Here is a 20647-nt window from a genome sequence, read left to right on the forward strand (position 1 = left end):
GTTTTGACCAGTGCCCACTACATACCTAAAGATGGCTTCCCTGCTCACTTGCAATATCTAGCAATAGAACTAGACATCACAGGGGCATGTCTACTCATGTAGATATGTCCTCACATAACATTTAATGCCACCATGCCTTAGGGCTCAAAGGCCTGCTGTAGGGGTGACTTACATATATTAGATGCAGTGCCTTTGGTGTGACACAGAGGAGTGTGTCATGTTGTGATTTCACTTTATGGTTTGCACCATATCATGCAGCCTGCACTGGCAGCCTGTGTGGAATTTGTATGCGGGTCCCTTAGGGTGGGATAGGATATGATGCAGTTCATAGGGACCCTCTTTAGTACCCATGCCCTAGGTAACTGGGGTACCATTTAGTAAGGACTTACAGGGGTGCTAAAGTACTTTGTCAATTGTAGCACAATTAGACAACACCTTTTTTTAAGGAAGGAGCACTGGCACGGAGGTTTGGTTAGCAGGCCTCAGTGCACTGTCAGAGTCACACATCAGCATCTAGTAGCTAAAAAGGGGGCAAAAGGGGGCAAAAGTGGGGAGATAACCACAACAAAAGCCAAGTTCTCTACAACAATGTCTAAAAGACATGGTACGATGACAGCATTTCAAGTTTTTAAAAGCACTTTCAACAAGATCTAAAAAGAACAGATGTGCAAATATCCAGAATCATAACACATGACAACTCTGCAAATATTATCTAAAAGCCATGATGCATTCACTGATAAGACTAGATAATTAGAAGTAAAAAAACAAAAACACTGCACACGCTAAACAGTATTAACAAAGAAAAGCATATTCCTGTGCCTGGGGAAGCATCATTTAAATGAAAAAATAACATACCACTATAAATATTTCAAAGCTGGTTTAAGACATTATCCAAAGTCTCCCATAGGAGCATCTAAAAATACTTAGCCATCTGATCAAAAATTTTTATACTGGGTGCAACAAGCAACTATACACAGGGGAAAAAGGAAGAAAACACATGCACTCTTATTGTGTGCTTAAGGAAAAAGAAAAGAATAGTTCACCGAATACGAGCAGTTCAAGGATACAAGTCATCAAATCAAAAGCAAGGTAAAGAGGCTATGCTCCAGAGGAGGAACAAAAACAAGAAGTGACAGGAAAGCCACTGAATAAGAAACAAGTAAATTAGACTGACACAAAAAGCCAACCAGTGGTAAGCAATGGACTGGCTGAAGGCCACTTAGTTTTTGGTATGGTCCACAAGGCATACCTTTAACTTACACCACCCACCATAATTTTCCTTTCATGCTATTTTCGTTTGTTTCAAGGCTGCTTTGCAAATTGGTGTTTAATGTGCTACGCCATGCAAATACAGGAAGGCCCAAATGTTGTTGATCTTTTTGCCAACCGTTTAAACGCTCAGGTTCCCAGGTTTTTCAGTTGGAGACCAGACCTAACTGCGAAGCAGTGGTTGCATTAATGCAACCTTGGGACGAGTCTCATTGTTACACGTTTCCCCCATTTGCTCTGATTCAGAGAGCCCTGTTGAAGGTCAAGAGGGACAAGACAGAAATAGTCCTAATTACTCCATTCTGGACGTCTCAAGTTTGGTATCCAGATGTCATGGAGATGTTGATTGCCGACCCAGTACTTCTGCCGGATGTGCCCGGTCTACTAACCAATTCTTCAGGAGATTTCCACGAGATGGTCCTTCAGGGTCATTTAAAGCTAATGGCTTGGTTGATTTCGGGAGAGCCTGGAAAATGTTAGGCTTATCTTCGGAGGCTTCAAAACTCATCAAGGAGTCCTGGGCACCAGGGACCTCTAAGGCCTACAGGCTGGCTTGGGGAAATGGACTTGTTGGTGTACTTCGAGGAGTCTGGATCCCGTATCAGCTCCCTTAGTGGAGGTAGTTAACTACCTTTCTGAGGTTTTTCATAACGGTAAATCTTATGGTACCGTTAATATTGCTAGATCATCTATTTCTTCAGGTCATGATTTAGTGGATAGCGTCCCTGTCGGTCAACATGACGTAGTAAGAAGGCTTTTGAGTGTAAGAATTAAAGCTCCTCCTGGACCAAAGTTTTCTTCTCTTTGGGATGTGGATATTGTTTTGAAAGAACTTTTGTCTTGGAATGAAAATGAATCTTTAGATCTCAAACATCTTTCTTTTCAAATTAGGTAGGTTGTTATGCTTAATTTCATTCCGAAGAGTTTCAGGATGTGAAAGCTTTGGAGATTACAGGACGTAGATTCGTCCCTGAGGGAATTTATTTCACAATTTCTAAGAGAACCAAAACTATGTCTAGGACAATTTTCTATCCTTATTTTGATGATTGTAGTACATTATGCGTGGTAAGATGCATACATGAGTATGAAAAGAGGACTGAATGTCTAAGGAATGCCTCTGAAACTCAATTGATTATTTCGTTTAGACACCCTCATAAAAGCAGTCTCCCCTCCTACCTTGGCTGGTTGGATCAAGGAGGTCATGTCTAAATCAGGGATTGATTTAAATAAGTTTGGTACTCATTCTGCTAGAGGGGCTATGGCTTCTAAGGCCTTCTTTCTGGGAGGTGGTTTGTCAGCCATTTGATCTGCGGCTGATTGGTCTTCTGATTCTGTGTTTAAGAAATTTGATTTTAAACCTGTGGACTGTGCTGTATCGAATATTATGGCAAGGCTTTGAACATGCATAATATTGTCCACCGTGCCTTGCCATAAAATTCAGATTTTCCACAGTCCGGTGGGTAGAAAATCATGATTTTATTAAAGACACGGAGGCTGATATTATCCCTCCCTGTTATTTTCCCACCCATTAATTGTTTTTTGACTTTTTCAGGTGGCGACAACAAGAAGTAACCTACAATGGAGACAACTCTTGGTTTCTTTCAAGTTTATTACTGTTTTACTCTTTGACCCGGATTGAACTTTTGAACTTGTTCGCAGCTTTAAGAATGAATATGGCTGCCTTTCACAGAATTTTATTAAGATTTGAATGTTGAACCTGTGTTCTAAATTCTTTACATTGTTTGGTGTTGCTGCTGTGAGCTGGCAATTAAAGTATTATGCATAATAGCAGCCTCCGTGTCTTTAATAAAATCATGATGTTCTACCCACCGGACTGTGGAAAATCTGAATTTTCCTTTCATGCTATTTTCCTTTCTTTCAAGGCTGCTTTGCAAATTGGTGTTTAATGTGCTAAGCCATGCAGGAAGGCACAAATGCTGTTTGCATGCTTCAGCACATTAAAGCCAGACGTGGTGGCATTCCTAGCTTTAGTATAGACCCACACAGCATGAAGTGGCTGCCTCACCACTGCAGGCGAAAGTACTAGCAACCTCTCCCAACACTTGAAGTTCAAGTGTAGTCGAGGCTGATGAGCCAAACCTATCTGCACGGTACTGGAGACAAGGACAATATAATCAGTTTCTGTCATACCGAAGAAATGCTAGAAGGGCTTGTGCTCATGAAAATCTATAACCCTTGTAAGAAGCCATTATGTGCTTTATGCAGGAATTAGGCCAACATTCCTTATTATAAGTTGTAAAAATTAAAAACATTTTTTTCACAGTCCTCATAAAATCAACTTGAAGTGGGTGGTTTACTAAATTCTCAAAGACAAAAACAAATCAATTAACCATCTTCTAAGCTCAAGCATTTGCTCTTTGCACTGCAATATTCATCCTGAGCAATAGTTTATCAATTTCAAATAAAAAGCCTGATCTTGCCTCTTAAATTATGATCACTTGCATTCTGCATGAGACAACATTTTAATTTTAAGAAACAGCATGCACTTTGCTAAAAAATAATCAGATGAAACGTTGTAGTATCACTGCCACCTAGTGGCTCATCTGGAAATGGATCCATAAAGAACAAGTTACCTTCTGTAAAATATTTTATGGGGTATATTCTTATATAGCTGCGAATTCACTTTAGAATATGTTATGTTATGTTATAGGTAGTTTGATAGCGCGCTCAAATACTCAAGAGTGTCCAGGCACGTGCACATGCAGAAGGACAGTAGGCGGGGAAAGGTAGAGTTACTCAGTCATTTAAAAAATGTGTTTTTTTAAAAAGCTTTAAGTCCTGAGTGGCCCGAAGCTTTACGGGGAGGGCGTTCCATGCAGCGGCTACTTTCACATAAATAGAATGCCCGCCTAAGCGCGCCTGTCGAAACCGCGGGATAGCCAGCCGGCATTGAGTGGCCGACCGGAGGGGGCGATTAGGCGTATACAAAGTGAAGCTACTCCTCAGGCACATGAGGCCCTTGACTGTGGATGGCTCTGTAGGAAAAGATAAGGGTCTTAAACAGTACCCATTGAGCCACTGGGAGCCAGTGCAGACTGCGCAGATGTTGCCGAACACTAGACCTCCTCGAGATGTTAAAGAGAAGTCTAGCCACAGCGTTCTGTATAATCTGGAGGCGATTGGTCAGATAGGCCGGAATACCAATAAACCGGGCATTGGCGTAATCGTGGCGACAGAGAATGAGGGCACGCGCCACCATTTCTTTGGCCTCCCTCGGAAGCAGGGGGAAAAATCTTCAGAGGGCTTTGAGGGTGCCAAAAGCATAAACTGGTTAATTTCTTAACGTGCTCGTCAAATTTTAGGTTTTCCCCGTACCACCCCCCCAAATTTTTTGCCAGATTTCCCACAGAATTAGGGCGAGGCACATCGGAAGGCCACAATGATTCTCTGAAGTTGGTAGGGAACTGACCATAGAGGAGTATTTCCGATTTTTCTTTGTTGCACTTCAGTTGGGCAAGTGCAAGCCAGCGGAAGACCGATGAAAGGCAGGTCTGGACAGATGACGTATCCAGATCCGAGCCCAGCCAGGTGAATAGTAGCTGGGTGTCATCCGCATAGGCTATAATTTTTGCACCCAGTTCCTCAGCCAAGAACATCAGGGGGGGGTCAGATAAATGTTAAACAGCAGGGGACTTAAAATGGACCCCTGCGGCACCCCAGTGGATAGTAACCTGGCCGAAAACGAGTAGGGAGGCATCCTTACCTGCTGTGTCCGATTGTCCAGGAAGGATGTTAACCAACTCCAAAGCAGGGCCATTGATACCGATGGAGGACAACCGGGTCAGAAGGAGCTGATGGGGCACCGGATCAAAGGCGGCAGAGAGGTCCACAAAATCAGGGCCGCTCTGTCGACTTAGTCTAGGCACTCCCCGATGGCCTCGGACATTTCAACCAGGCCAGCTTCGGCGCTATAAGCAGCTTGAAACCCAGATTGAGCAGGGTGCTGAGCAAAAGAAGCCTCCACAAAGGCATCCAACTGGCGAAATGCCACCTTCTCACAGACTTTGGCCAACACTGGCAGAAGAGAAATGGGTCGATAATTAGATGGAACTAATGGATCCAATCCAGATTTCTTAAGAAGTGGCAAAAGTTTGGCCTGCTTCCAGCACGTAATGGCTGTAGCTGCCTGGAAAGAGAGAATAATGATCTCGCTAACCTCAGGGCAGACTACCTCCGCCACCCCTCCTAGAACACAGGCCGGACAGGGGTCGGTGGGAGACCCGGACTTCATAGATTTCAAAATCGCCAGGATGTCAGCTTCAACCAGTGGTGAAAAATCCTTAAACATGTTAGCAGGGGGGCTGAGGGGTGGAGAAGATGCAAACGAAGCGTTCCTCTGATTGGGAAAAGCAGTGCGCAGGCTATCCTGAATCCCTGCTATTTCATGGACAAAAAAGGAAGACAGGTCCTCGCACCACTGCTCAGAGGATGGCAACGTAGATTGCTCAGCACAGGGGAGAAAGAAAGCTCTTCACAATAGCAAAAATGTCCTTGCTGTTGTTATTGACATTAGTTATCCTAAAATGTCCTTGCTGTTGTTATTGACCTTAGTTATCCTACCCGCATAGTAGCTGCTTTTATCCATCCTGATGGCAACATAATATTCCCTCTGGGCAGCACGCAGCGCCACCTTGGCCAGTGGGCAGTAGGCACGTCTCCAGCAACGCTCCAGTTTTTTACAGCCCAGTTTCATTTCTCTCAGAACATGCGAAAACCAGGGCTTTGGGGAGAGGAGCACTTGTTAGTACTGTCCTCCGGCTTCACAAAAGAACCAACCCCACGGCCAATCCAGGAGTTAAAATGCTGCACAGCTTCAGTTAACTCCAAGCCCAATGTTGGGCAGCCCTGAAGTAAAGCGTCAGAAAGAGCAATATACCCAGGCACCGTTCTGGATCCGGAAGCTAACAGTTCCACGTCGACTTCATTTTGTCCTGGAAGCGACGGGGTGGGTATAGAGTCAGAATATCGAGTTGGAAATGTCAACTTGCACTAATATCGAGCTTGAAATATAAAGGAACAGAAATATCGACAGCAAGAAGCTCGTGGTCCAGAATACCGTGTTTAAGGTAAGAAATACTGTTTTTTAAAATATCGAAGTCATTAATATTGTTTGCAAAAATATTGTTTTTTTAGTTAGTGTCATGTCTTTTAGTATGTTTTTTTAAATGTATGTGCTCTGTTTTTTCTGTCTAAGTATTGCTTTTGGTTTTTAAATGTGTTAATTTTTTAGTAGTTATTAATTTAATTTTAATTACATTTTGTGTTTTAGTTCTGTAGTGGGTTGTGGGTTTATAAGGGAATAGGGTGGGAAGTAATTTAATTAGAATAAATTAAATATTAATTTGCATTTATTAGTATTTAATTTAGAGGGTATATTGTTAACTGTGGGAATTACATTATTTAATTAATAATTGGCTGTTAATTTTTTTATTTATTAATGAATTGGTAAATATGTTAATTGTGTAATTTCTTTTAGGAGCGGGTTGTGGGTTTATAGGGGGAATAGGGTGCGAAGTAATTTAATTATAATTACATTTTTTATGAACTAATATTTATTTAATATTGTATGCTGTTAATTGTGGGAATTAATGTATTAAGTATTTATTAGTTGGTTATTAATTAATTGGTAATTAGGTTAATTGTGTATTTATTTAGGAGTGGGTTGATAGGGGAGTAGGGTAGGAAGTAATTTAATTGTAATATATTCATTAATATATTGTACATAATTTTTTATTTCACTTTATAGTTAATTGTGGGTATTAATGTACTAATATTTATTTATAATTTGTAAAATTGTTATCAATTAATAGTTAATTATGTTAATTGTGTCATGTTTTTAGATGTGTGGTGGGGTTTATAGGGGAATAAGGTGGGAGGTAGTTAATTTTTATATTTGTTAATTAATGGTAATTAATTACAATTTAAATATGCTAATTGTGTAATTAATTTGATGTGAGAGTTGTGGAGTTTATAGTGGTAAATGGTGGGAAGTAAATATTTTCAAAATGAATGATTTGTTGTCGATTGATATTCATTTATTAATGTAAAATTAGTTATGGAAATTGTATTATTAGGTGTGTGTTGGGGTGTTTATTGGGGTAGAGGTTGGAAGCTAATTTAGTTTAAATTAATTAATCATTACTTGATCATTAAGATTCATTTATTGAGGGAGGAGCCTAGCTCGCGACCGAGATGGCCGCGCTTTAGCTCGGCTCCGTTCGCCCGCCTGTGTTTTTCACATTTATCCTGCATTTATCCTGCCCCGGGAAGCCCTCCTTGCTGTGTGGTACTACTACGACGCACTGCAGGCACTTACAACTTGTTCCGGTTGTCCTGGCTGCTGTGGGTCCGGTGCAGTGCCCCCGACCATTCCCGGGACTCGAGAGCGGACTGGCCTGGTTCTTCGTCCCGGCTCCTGGGCCGGATGCAGCCTGCGGGCTTGCCCTTCGGGGCGCACTGGAGGTGATTGGAGGGCCGCTGTTCGTGTGAGCCGGAGGTTCCTGGCTGAGAGACTCCTGTGTGGCGGCAGCCTTGGATGGTGACGCTGCCCTTCATTATTGGGGTTCCTCGTGTGTTCAGCTTCCTCCCCCTTTGTTCTCCGGTCCGGCCATTTTGTTCTTTGCCGCCCGGACTCGGAGATCGGGACTGGCGACATTGGGGGGCCGGCGAATCCCCTTCTTCTGGTGGCCCCCCTTCCTGTCCGGGGTGTTCTTCTGTCTGTCGGCGGGACTTCATCTGCTTGACTGCCGCCCCGGCGGAGGTTGTTGGCCGCGCGGCCTGTTCGGGCTCTCAAGATGGCGACCGACCCCATTTGTTTGGGCCGGGCCCGGACGAGCACTGGGGGCCCGCCGCAAGGCCCGGGTGTCGGATACTGTGAAGGTTTTCCTGCACTTAAGGGGATCTTAAACGTCCTGCTATCCTGGCGGCTCTCGGTGGCCGCGCCACTCCTGGCTCTGGAGACGGTTCCTCACTGCGGGCCTCCCGGGTCCCCACGACCGGATGAGGCATTGATATCGCGGGGTGTGGCTGGTACTCTCCTGGCGGACTCGGCCCCGGCTGCCGCCCCGGAGGTGCGTAACCTGGTGGCGCCTTCTCCTCCTGTGCTGCCTCCTCTGCCCTTGGCCCGGGAGCTGGATTTTGTTTTGCCGGACTTTCATGATTCTCCTGGTCCCTCTCAATCACCACTGCCCGATGACGTCTCCTGTGCCGGCCCGGATGGGTCGGTTTTTATGGATATATCCTTGGAACTGTGCCTGCATCGTTTGCTACATTCTGTGATTTTCCTGGATCTTCCGTGCTTTTCTCCCTGTGACTTTTTTGGACTGCCGTTGGACTCTCCTGCTGCCTGCCTTCTGTTCTTTCTGGCAGGGTCCTCGTTGGATCGGACCCTTACTGCTTTGGATAAAAAGGGTCAGGGCTGATGAACACTGACTCTTATATGCGGTAGCTCATGAACGGCTTGGATGATCTCTGTGTCCTGATATGGTTCTGTGTAACTGGTTAGTGCTCCTGGACTTTGGCCTGATACTCTTTGGCTTCCCGAGGACTTGGACCTTTAACCCGGGCGGGTGGATGGGTGCGTTTACTCCTGTCTTTGGCCCTCCCCCGTGTGTATGTTTGTATGTCCTTACTACCTTCTTTCCTTCCCTTCCTTCCCCTCCCCCCCCTTTTTTTGTCTTTTAATTCCAACTTTTCTTGCTCCACTATATTTCGGGTTCTACTTAGGGCGACAGGCACGCTGCGGGGGGGGTAGGCCGTAGCCTTCTGCAGGGGTGCAGGGTGGGCTTAAGGGTGGGTGGGGGGGGTCTGTTTGTGTCGGGGGGTCTTTTTCCCCCCTTATTTTCCCCTTTTTTGTTCTATGGCTCTTGTGTATTCACTTTTCCGGGACTCTGTCACCTCGTATCTCCCCCGGGGGTTTTCTGTCCTTCTTCCGGTGTGTGGCTGATTGTGGTTCGCTGCCTATTCTGGTATCGTGTTTCTGTTACATTGCATGCCGGTTTTATTGTCCTGTTTTTCCCCCTGGGGGTGCATGGTCTGGCGGGTGTTCCTTTTGTTGTCTTTTTCTCCCTCTTTCCCTTCCTCCTTTATGGAGGTTCCCTTTTTCCGTTGGGGTACGTATTGCATAGTCTTTGTGATGGGGCTTTTTGACCACGTCTTCTTTGTTCGGGTAGGGGCGGAGGTGAGTGAGCGCGATTGACTGTTGCCACTGTCGCTATTTGATGGTCTGATTCTTTTTCTGTCCTTTGCTAGATTTGATTATATGGTTTCATTTTCTTACGTTGTGTCTATAAAATGGCGGCTTGCCACGGTCCCTCCCTTGTACTCTCATATACGGCCCGTTATTCCTTTGGTCCCCTCCCTGTGCTAGAAAATTAACCTTTATTATCCTGCTCTTGCTGAACGCTCGATGGTTTTTATTGCTTCACCAGTGCTCCTGATGTTATATCCTGTGCAGATCTTCTTTTTGTATGCTGGTTATTTGACCATTCTGTTCTGGCCAGCCCGTGGGGTTGTAGGCCAGTATTTGTGAGCTTTCATTGTTCAATAAAGGTTTTAAAAAAAAAAAAGAAAAAAAAAAAAAAAAAAGATTCATTTATTACTAGATAAATATTTTGGGTAATTGTTTATTTTTATTTTGTTTGTGGATTTTGGTTCTATAGGGGTAATGTTTGATTGGTACATTAATGTTCATCTGTTTTAATGTGTTTATTAATTAATATTTGTTTAATTGATAATTTGTGTTACTTATGAAGGTACACTTTTTTTTAAATTTAGATGCATTTTAAATTGTGTGGTGTTGTGGGGTAGGTACCAAAAAGATTACATTTATATAATAGTTAATGTTTTTGATTATAAATCATTTCTATTACGAAATATTTGTTTGTAAATTATTTAAAATTTGTAAACAAATTATCTTTGTATTTAATTTTTTTGATTTTTTGAACATGATTTGTAATTTTGTATATATGTTTTGTTTGCATTTTTATTATGTTTTGTATTGTAATTGATATTTTGTTTGTTTTTAAATTTGAATTTTCTTCAGTGGGAATAGTAATTTTTACCCCTCCGCTATCCATCACGCTCTCTACTGTTGCACTCGCTGGAGTAGGAATAGTAATTTTATCCCCTCCGCTATCCAACACTTTCCCTACCGTTGCACTCGCTGGAGTGGGAATAGTAATTTTTTGCCCTACGCTATCCAACCCTTTCCCTACTGTTGCACTCACTGGAGTGGGAATAGAATTTTTTTCCCCTCTGCTATCCAACACTTTCCCTACTGCAGCACTCGATGGAGTGGGAATAGTAATTTTATCCCCTACGCTATACAACACTTTCCCTACTGTTGCATTCATTGGAGTGGGAAGTAATTTTTACTTCTAAGCTATCCAACACGTTCCCTACTTTTGCTGGAGTAGGAATAGTAATTTTCACACCTCCACTCTCCAACACTTCTTCTAAAGTTGCCCTCAATGTAGTGCAAAATGTAGGTTAAGAAAATATTTAATATTTTAATTTATGATATATATATATAGATATATATAGATATATATAGATATATATATAAAGTAAGTTTTATGTTGCAGGTGTATGTATATATATTTATTTACAATTTTCTATATATTTCTAAAATGTTAAATTACAATTATTTATTAATTGAAAAGGTAAATATATTAAATTTTATATAAGTATATTTCATTTTTTTACATTAAATGTATTAATTATATTGTTAACATTTACAAATAAATCTAAATAATGTTTTAAAAGTTACATTTATTTAGATAGGAGGTCGATATTTTTGACAATGATATTTATGTCCCGATATTTCTGTAGGCCGATTTTGTTGTTGTCGATATTCTGTCAGTGATCCGACAGGGTGCAGCAACACACCCATGTGCATCAGTTGCTTTCTTAACTCAACCTACTTCCTCCGACACGGAGCACAACCTAACTGAAGGTACCAGTGGGCAACCTGGGACCTTTTTAAATGATACACAAAATAACAAGGCGCGAGGGCACTGAGGAATCTGCAGTTATATAGGTTATCCACTAGTAACCACAGATTGCTCACCTTTATAATCCATACCCAGGCAGAAGATCCGAAGGGGGAGGGTCTAAAGAGTGTGCTCAGACTAGAAAGTCCTGCTGGACCGAACAGGTGAAATGTCCTTCCAGTCAACCTTGGATGTCAAGGCAGTGCTGCGTGAACTTGTGCACCGATGCGCACATCGTGGTCTGACAGATGTCCAGGATAGCGTGGAGAAGCGTGGCTCAGTGGTTAGAGGCGGCAGACCCGGAAGCTGAGATCAGCCGTGGACCAGGGTTCGATTCCCCGCCTCGGCGGGTCTCGGGCTCAAAAATTCCACGGACTCGACAATTCTCGCTCCAGTGCCTACTCGACTCATGTGGTCACATCACACTCTGCGACTCTGGGCAATAGCTTGCTTAATCTCCACTACGGCCCCTCACGGCGGGATGCCTGGCTTTCACCTTGTGAATACCCTGCCGGGGTATCTCACAGGGGAATACCAGGACGGGTTCCCTAAGCAAGCGCCTTGAGACCCCTGGGTGATTCGTGCGCTATATAAATCGAAATACATTTACATTTACATTTACATAGGCACTCCATGTGCCCATTCAGTAATGGAAGCTTTGGCCCTGGTAAAATGGGTCCTCGGCCCTGGCAGAGGCTTCTTGATAACTAAATCATAGCAAATCTTGAAAGGACTATCAACACTGGGCAAAGCCGTTTTCTCCACCACCTCACCTTTCTTCACCTCCAAAGAACCTCACAAAAAGCTGATCGTTTAGCCGGTGGCCTTTGTGCATTTGATGTGAAAGCTTCATTCTCTTTTAGGGTCCAACAGTTGTGGTCTCTTCTCTTTTGAAGGATGAGCAAGAAGAGAATGCTGGGAGGATGAAGGATTGCCCAACATGAAAAGGCCACCCTGCTCTTCAGCACCAGTTTGTCAGTAAAAAAGTGGTGTAGGAAGGTGGAACTGAAGGAGTATGGAGCTCCCTCACACAATGTTCAGAAGTGATTGTGATGAGGAAAACTATCTTTAGAGTCAGGTGACACAAAAAGCAGCTGTACATCAGTTTAAAGGGAGAACACATGAGAAAAGACTGGACCAAAATAAGTTCACTGTGGCATCATAAAAATGGTTTGGGAGGAAATGTGTGCCAAACCTTTATTAAAAGGCATCACAACAGGTGAATTAAACAAGGACTGTGGGTCCAGTAAAAGCAAAAAAGCGGAAAGGGCCAAATCCCCCTTAATATTCCCCACTGCAAGATACTACTAGGCGAAAGGTAAAACAAGAAAACATCTAACAGTTTGGCTTATAACAGGTCTGTGTTTCATGTTTCACAGAGGGCCACATATTTGGCCCAGCATAAACAGATTAGCAGGGATGACATTCACAGCCTCAGGAGGTAGATCTTACACATCCAACTGCTGCACGTCAATCTCCACACATGGAGGAGTAGATTGTGCAGGCCTAGGTGAGAAACCTGACCTGCTGCTTTGACAGAAGATCCGCCCAAAGCTATAACATGATCGGAGGAAAGATACTCAAGCCCATTAATTCTGGGTAGCACGCTCTCCTGGCCCAGTCTGGAGGCACTAAGATAACTTAAGTCTGGTCATTTCAGATGTTCTTCCGAACTCTGAGTAGGAGTGATTTCAGCTGGAATTTGTCTCCCAGAGGTGGCCTTCTTGCTTACCCTGCATGCAAATGGTTTTACACTGCAAAGTCACGGTGAAATGTTTGAGCCAGGGCTCTCCCCACTGACTGAAGATGCTCTCTGCATTCTCAGGGTTTAATTTCCAATTGCAATGGACCAGCTGCCACCTCCTTAGATCATTCACCCAAGTGTTCACATTTCCCACCCAGGTGGTTCAGGATCAGGGAGATGCCCGGACATTTCAGCAGAACTCTGGAGGCGTACAGTAGCTTGCCACAGGACCCAGGAGCCCACCTCCACTACTTGTTGCAGTTCCACATGGTAGTGGCGTTGTGCATGAGAACCTGTACCAGCCTCTACTTCATGGATGACAGAAAGGCCTTTAATGTAGGGCAAATGGGCCATATCTCCAACAGATTTATGTGGAGTCAGTTTCTGCCCGAGACAAGAGTCGTCTGATGGCACCTTTCCCAGATGACCTCGCCAACCCAGCAACAATGGGTGGGGAAGCGAGAGGGGTCTGCCGCTGGTCCAACTGCAGTTGAGCAGTTTATTATGAAAATCCCACTTCCACATGCTCTGAGCCAGATGAGACAACTGTGGAGAGTGTGTACCTCCCTGCTTCTGGATGTAGTACATGGCCGTCACGTTGTCCGTCCGGATCAACACGACGTTGTTGCACAGATGTACTTTGAAGGACTTGAGTGCCATGAAGATTGCCATCAGTTCTAGGTAGTTGATGTGCATCTTCTTTTGCTGAGTTGTCCATAGTCCCTGCACCGTGTAGTGGAGCACATGAGCTCCCCACCCCTGGAGAGATGCGTCAGTCATCATGATAATCTGTGGCACAGGCTCTTGAAACGGTCGGCCATTGCAAAGGTTGTGTGGATTCCACCAATGCAGAGAGGTGTATGTCCGACCGGTCACCAACACTAGGTCTTTCAATTGTCCTTGAGCCTGAGTCCACTGATGTGCCAGGCATTCCTGGAGCGGACGCATATGCAACCGTGCGTGCGGGACTATGAAGATGCAGGAGGCCATCATGCCTATCAACTGCATGAACACTCTCGCAGGAAGTGAGTGTTGTGGTTTGAACTTTTGGATGAGCAACTGGATGTTGCTTATCCTCACTGCGTTTGGCTGAGCCGTGGCCACCAGAGTGTCTATCGTCGCGCCCAAATACTGCCGCACATGGGCTGACTGAAGGTGCGACTTCGGATAGTTTAGGGAAAACCCCAGACTGTGAAGAAGGTGAATAGTGTGGGACATGTCGGTTGCGCACTGCTGGGCTGACTTTGCTTGAACCAGCCAGTCGTCCAGATAAGGGTAGACATGGACGTTCTGTCTCCTGAGGTGCGCCGCCACTGTCGCCAGACATTTCGTGAACACTCTGGGGGCTGTGGTCACCCCGAAAGAAAGGACCTTGAATTGGTAATGCCTGTTTTGGATGGTGAACCTGAGGTATTTTCTGTGGGAAGGGTGGAGTGGGATGTGAAAGTAAGCATCCTTGAGGTCTAAGGTTGCGAGGAAGTCTCCCTGGTTTAGCAATGGAAGAACCTGTTGCAGTGTCAGCATGTGGAAGTGTTCTGAGAGAATGTACTGGTTCAGGGGCCGTAGGTCCAGAATAGGTCTGAGTGACCCGTCCTTTTTCGGGATTAAGAAGTACAGGGAATATACCCCTGTGCCTTCTGCTTCCACTGGCACAAGCTCTATTGCTCGTTTTTGCAGCATGGCAAGAACCTCCTGCTGCAATAAGTGCAAATGCTCTTGTGACATAGGACGGTGTTTTGGGGGCATGTTGGGTGGAGTGGCCGTTAGCTCTAAACAATAGCCGAACTGGATAAGTTTCCTGACCCACCTGTCTGTGGTGATGGACTTCCAGACCGGCAGGAACTGCTGGAGTGTCCCCCCGACAGGTGTTGGATGGTCGGGGGGCAGTGACAGTGAGTCACTGTTTGTTGGTGGCAGAGGAACGGGAACTGTTGATGCCTCTGCCTCTGCCCTTGGAGCGGTTACCCCGGTATCCTCCTCTACTCTGCTTGGGGTACGAGGATTGCGCCCCACCTTTGTTGAACTGTGCCTGCTGTGACATTTGGCCTCTGGTAACACCTCGATTGCCTGAGCGACGAAAAGTGTTGCCACGAAACTGCTGGGACTGGAGAGCCCCCATGGACTTGGCAGTCTCAGTATCTTTTTTAATCTTTTTTAGGGTGGTATCAACCTCTGGACCAAATAACCTGTCTGGGTTCACCGGCTGGTTGAGGATGGTTGTCTGTATCTCAAGCTTGAACCCAGAAATTCGGAGCCGAGCCTGACGCCTCAACATCACGCTAGTGTTGATTGCCGTTGCTGCAGTGTCCGCAACGTCTAGTGCACACTTTATAGCAGCGTTGGAAATGAGCTTTCCCTCTTGGACAAGCATCTCAGCTCCCTCCTTAAACTGATCTGGTAGGTGTTGCAGCAGGGTCTCTAGGGTGTCATAGTGTGCCCTGTCGTATCTGGCCAATAGTGCCTGCGTGTTTGAGATACGCCAGATGTTAGCCGCCTGAGCCGCTACTCTCTTCCCTGATGCCTCCAGCACTTTTGACTCTTTGTCTCGGGGAGGAGCTTCACCCGTGGTTTGGGAGTTCGCCCGTTTGCGGGCATTAGAGACCACCAAAGAGTCCAACGGCAGCTGACCCCTTATGTAGGTTGGATCGCCAGGCGCCGGTCTGTATTTCTTCTCAATTCGAGGGTTAACAAGCCTAGACCTCGTGGGCTCCTTAAAAATGTCCGCAGCATGCCTGAGGACCCCTTTGAGCATTGGAAGAGTTTTCACATTTTTTTCAGCCGTGGAGAAAGTGTCAAAAAGGAAGTCAGCCTCCACAGGGTCAGCATGCATGTCAACATCATGGTTCTTAGCTGCCCTCTCAATCAAAGCATGAAATGCTGTCGAATCCTCAGTGGGAGACGTCTTGACGTTGAACACTTGAGGGTCAAGGGCTGCATGCTGATCCCCTTGATCACCAGCGTCCACCCACGAGTCCTGTTGCCCATCAGGCTCCGTGTTGGTTGGAAAATTGTACTCCTCATCCTGCTCCTCCCCATCCTCACCATCAGAATAGGTGGGTGAGGGTGTTGCGCCTCGGAGAGTTTGTGGAACCATCGGCTCAACTAAGACCGGTGTGTCTTGTGCAGGCCTCTTGCGCTTCAGAGGAATAGTGTATGACTCCAAGGGCTTCGATGGCGTAATCTACCTCTTGTAAAGCGTTAGCTTCCCGGTGTCGGCATCGATAAAATGCTCCGCTAAAGCGGGTGGTTGATGCTTCAAACCCCGAGCCGGGGGAGTCGTCTTCGACCCCACCAAGTCCTTGGTCACCGACCGTGGAGCAAAGGCCTTCGGCGCCACCTTAGGCGGTAACGTGAAGAGGATCGGCGTCGAAGTCTGTGGCGTCGGGACAGCATGCTTAGGTGCGGAAGGTGTCTTCGGTTCAGACGCAGAAGCCTTGTCCGTAAGTCGCTTGAGGGAGTCCGAGACCTGCTTCGTAAAGGAAGCGGATGGTTTCGTCGAACCGACCGATGGCCTCGGTCCGCCCCCAGGGGAAGACCCGAGCGTTGATGCCTTCTGTGTTTGTGATCGAGGCGTAGGAGCATCCTTCACCGGTGCGCCACGATCTTTGACCACTGTTGCCGACGTCGACGGTTTCGGATCGGCAGCCTTGACCTTTGGCGTCGGGATCCCAGACTTTGGCTCCGCGCCCCTGGTTGACTTTGCCTCGACAGGCCTCTTGGCTTTTGGATCGACGGCCTTGTCCGATGCGGTCTCGACAGCCTTCTTTAACTTCGGGGCGACTGCCTTGCTCGACACCGATTCGACGGCCTTTCTTGAGCTTGGCTCCTTGGCCACTTTTGGCGCTGTTGCTGGCTCGACAGCTTTCTTTGGCTTCGAGGCCTCCGAAGACGGCGTCGATGGGGGAGCAGACGTTTTCGGTTTCGATGGCATCTCGGCCATCTTTGTCTTCGTCGACACCGTTGGTTTCAGTTTCGATTTTGACAATGGCGGCTCCGCTAAAGCGTCCGTAGCCGGGCCAGAAGGCGGGGCCGTGGATTTAGGTGTATGGTCTCGGGTAAGGCCATGTGGCGATCCCTCGACCTGAGCCTTAGTAAAAGTACGAACGGGGTATAGCTCTTCCTCCGAGCTATCTTCCATGGCCCTGTAGGCCTCGTCGTCGTCCCCTACCTCGTCGACGACTTCCTCCACGTCTTGGCCTTCAGCGTCCGCTTCGTAGTCGGAATCGACGACCACCGATGGAGGTGAAAGTTGAACTTGCTGCTCGTCCGCTTCTTCGTTGATGAAGATGTCCACTGGTGCCGGAGCCGATCGCCGGGCCTCGAGGCGCGCCGCGCGCCGAAGCTTGATGGTCTTCTTTGAACGAAACCTGGAACAGGCCATACAGTTGGCCTCGTCGTGGTCCGGCGACAGGCATTTGTTGCAGACCGGGTGGACGTCAATGTGAGGGTACTTGGATCCACACACGGGACAGTGCGTGAACGGACTCCACTCCATGCCGTCGAAAGTCTTGCTGCGTCGACTGGGCCACGCTCCCCGAAGAGTCACACGACCCCCCGGATATCCGACTCGATGAGTTGGAGAAAGTCGGGCACCGAACGCAAACAATACCGACTGTTCGAGGAAGGCCTTTTGGCCTTGAAAAAGTTTGTTTTTATCGATTCCGAACCGGAGTTAACGAAATCACATCCGAACCCAATGGCGGAAAAAAACAATCTAAGGATGGAGTCGATGCCCATGCGCACTGTAGTCCAGGGGAGGAGCCACCTATCTCGTGATACTTCGAAGACTCTTCCAGGACAACAATGTGCAATCATCCGGACCCAACACTAGGCGGCGATCTATGCTATAGATATGAATTCAGCAGCCCACATGCCTCGAACTGTAAGGCCTGGCAATGGGGTTAAAGGCCAATTCAACATGGCAATGTGACACTGCATTCAGGCTGCAACGGCAGGCTTGTGTTAAGTTTTTGAGTGCAATTTAGGTAGGTGGCCCAGTAAGTGCTGCAGGCCCACTAGTAGCATTTAGTTTACATGACCTGTGTATATTGTATAAAATTCTACAAGGGATGAACAAGTAAATTCAATATGTCAACCAGGTATATTCTAATCAGACCATGTTTAGGGGAGTGAGCGCAAGACCTTTAGCATTGGTGAGCAGTGGTGAAGTGCAAAGACTCCCAACGCCAACAAAAGCAAAAATCTAAAACATTGGAGGCAAGTAAGCAAAACGTTTGGGGACAGACCACTGTAAGGCTGACAGGTCTAAGAACGTTCCTTACTCGTCTTGCATTTGTCATTTCCCTAGAGGATAGCTTCTTCACTATCCTTTTGGGCTGAAAAGTCTTGTATTCTTCAAGGCTCACATAAGGGAACTACTCTTTGGTTATTCTCTATGCATTCCATGGCAGTTCATTTTTTTTACTCTTCCCTCATGTGCTGCTTTCGCCTCACATCTCTACCTCTGCGCCTACAGTGTTGCTCCCCACCCCTCTCAGCTCATCCGTTAAAGCACAGCAAAAGGTATATTTTAGCTACATTTAAGGAAAGAACAGGCTTTGTCAGGTTAGTTTTCAGTAATCTCCTGCTTTCCACTTACTGCGGGAAAGTTCAGGTACTGGCACACAAAGTCAAAGCTTTATGCAATGGGGAATTGGCAGGCAGCTACATTCAGTCTGAATTTGAGGCAAAAGGCTTACTTAGAGTGGCAGGAAATAGCTCTCCTCTCAAAGAGCCCTGAATCTGCTCTCAAGTCTGCAGCAAAGCACCAAATGCAAAAGACACACAGACGATGGGTGGAATGCAGAGCAAATCAAACATTCACCCCCAGTCAAGAGATCTGGGGTAAATCCATCGTTCTTTTGCTCACCATGCCACCCCAGTTTAGACCCAGCCATATGCACATCAGTATTGACCCTGTTCCTTTTGGGAACAGTCCAGCCAGAAGTGCCAAGCTAGGTCCTCGCTGGCCCGGAAACAAGCAACACCCTAATCAGCCAGGCTAGCTTGACTCCAGTGACACAGTGAGCCCGGGACCCACGTCTGAGATTACCCGGCGCAATTAGGGTGAGAAAGCAAAAGACACACAGATGATAGAAACCTAGAATGCCTGTTTCTGGTCCAGGGAGGACTTGGTCTGGCAGTTCGGGCTGGACTGTTCCCATGGGGAACAGGGTCAAGACTGATGGCATGCAAAGAATGATAGATGTAACCCAGATCTGTGACTGGGGTGGATGTTTGATTGATTCAGCACTTCATCCATCATCTGTTCTTTTTGCAAAGCACCAAATGGCCAGAGCATGCATTCCAGCTCCAACAAGTGTTCAAAATAAATTGCAAATATGTTCCCTTTAATTCGGGCACTCCTTAGACAGTTATGTTCTTCCAAGTAACCACAACTAGTGCTGTTTTACATCCAAGCTAGATCAGGTGCAACACACTTCTTTAATTTTGTTCTGAGCCCCAAGTGTGAAACTTTGAAAAAAAAACATGCATTTCTCAAAGATGGTAAATATTTAATGTAATACTTTTTTGATATCTTAAGAAACATGCTTCCAGTATTCTGAAATTCTGTTTTCTTTTACTTTAGCAGCATTGTACAAACCAGCATTGGCAGATCCAACAACTTAGCAATCAAATTATACAGGTAAATGTATTGGGTTTGCAAATGCTTGTTGGTATAAGTTATTCCAGAAGCTAGAAAGAAACTTCAGCAGCCTCAATAGGTTACAGAAGCAGTGGAAGTATAAATATAAGGAGTACAACAGCAATCAAGCAAAGACTAGAAAAAAGGAAGGTATGAAGTTGAGGGAGGTGGAAATGAGGAGGAGTGTGGAGAGAAAGGGAAGACAAAGAATGGGTGGAGAGATCAGGGATGATGAAGAAGGATGTAAAAAGTGTAGCAAAAGGAGGCGATACGATAAAAAAAAGGGCAAAGGGAGAGAAAAGAGACTACAATAATATGGGCGAGGGGAGAAGGGGAATTCAGGGAGTCAAGATGAGTGCGAGTTAGAAGAAAGGAGAACACTGATTGAGAGTGAGATTAGAGGAGGATTCTAGAGAGAAAGAATAGCGTCCCAACAACTCAGTAGTTAAGCTGATCCCCAGCTGTATAATCCTACAGGCCAATCAGGCTGTGCAACCGTGCAGGGGAGCATGCTGCTTATGACACACAAGGCACAATATAGTCTTTCAAAGCATTAACTGCTTTTAAAGCAATTCCAAGCGTTTGGAAAGATCGAAGATGCAAGCTAACTACAAATCAAATCTTCCATGTTAGAATACATAGAAAGGTAAGCTTGAAAAACAATGTAGTGACGTAATTTACTACAACCCCACATTTAACACAAAACACAATTCTGTGCCTGCACGATTAAAAAACACAATATTGTAAAGTATCTGCACTTTGTGAAACAACCGGATATATAATGATTCACCATTTAGAATCTGTTGCACTGCTTCATTTCCCATCTGTGCTGCTGTGAACCCTTGCAAAGAGATGATGGATGGATCAGATCCATAGCTTAAAAGAAGGCGACATGTCTGAAGGTGGCCACCAAGAGCAGCCCTGTGTAAAGCTGTTTGGCCAAGTGTGTCTAATGTATTCATCTGAAAAAGAAAA

The 20647-nt window shown here is 45.7% G+C and overlaps 1 protein-coding gene across 5 annotated transcripts in view; it reads right to left on the minus strand.

Annotated features, from left to right (window-relative positions):
- Window positions 1-20647, minus strand: part of LOC144818631 (poly [ADP-ribose] polymerase tankyrase-1) — a 682266-nt gene that overhangs the window by 344369 nt on the left and 317250 nt on the right. For all 5 annotated transcript variants that reach the window (XM_078676238.1, XM_078676237.1, XM_078676236.1 and 2 more), the window contains one exon: window positions 20463-20634. In XM_078676238.1, the coding sequence (XP_078532364.1) occupies window positions 20463-20634 (172 nt within the window). The remainder of the gene's footprint in view (window positions 1-20462; window positions 20635-20647) is intronic.

The sequence above is a fragment of the Lissotriton helveticus genome, chromosome 2_1 (genome assembly GCF_964261635.1).
Source record: "Lissotriton helveticus chromosome 2_1, aLisHel1.1, whole genome shotgun sequence".
NCBI lineage: Eukaryota > Metazoa > Chordata > Amphibia > Caudata > Salamandridae > Lissotriton > Lissotriton helveticus.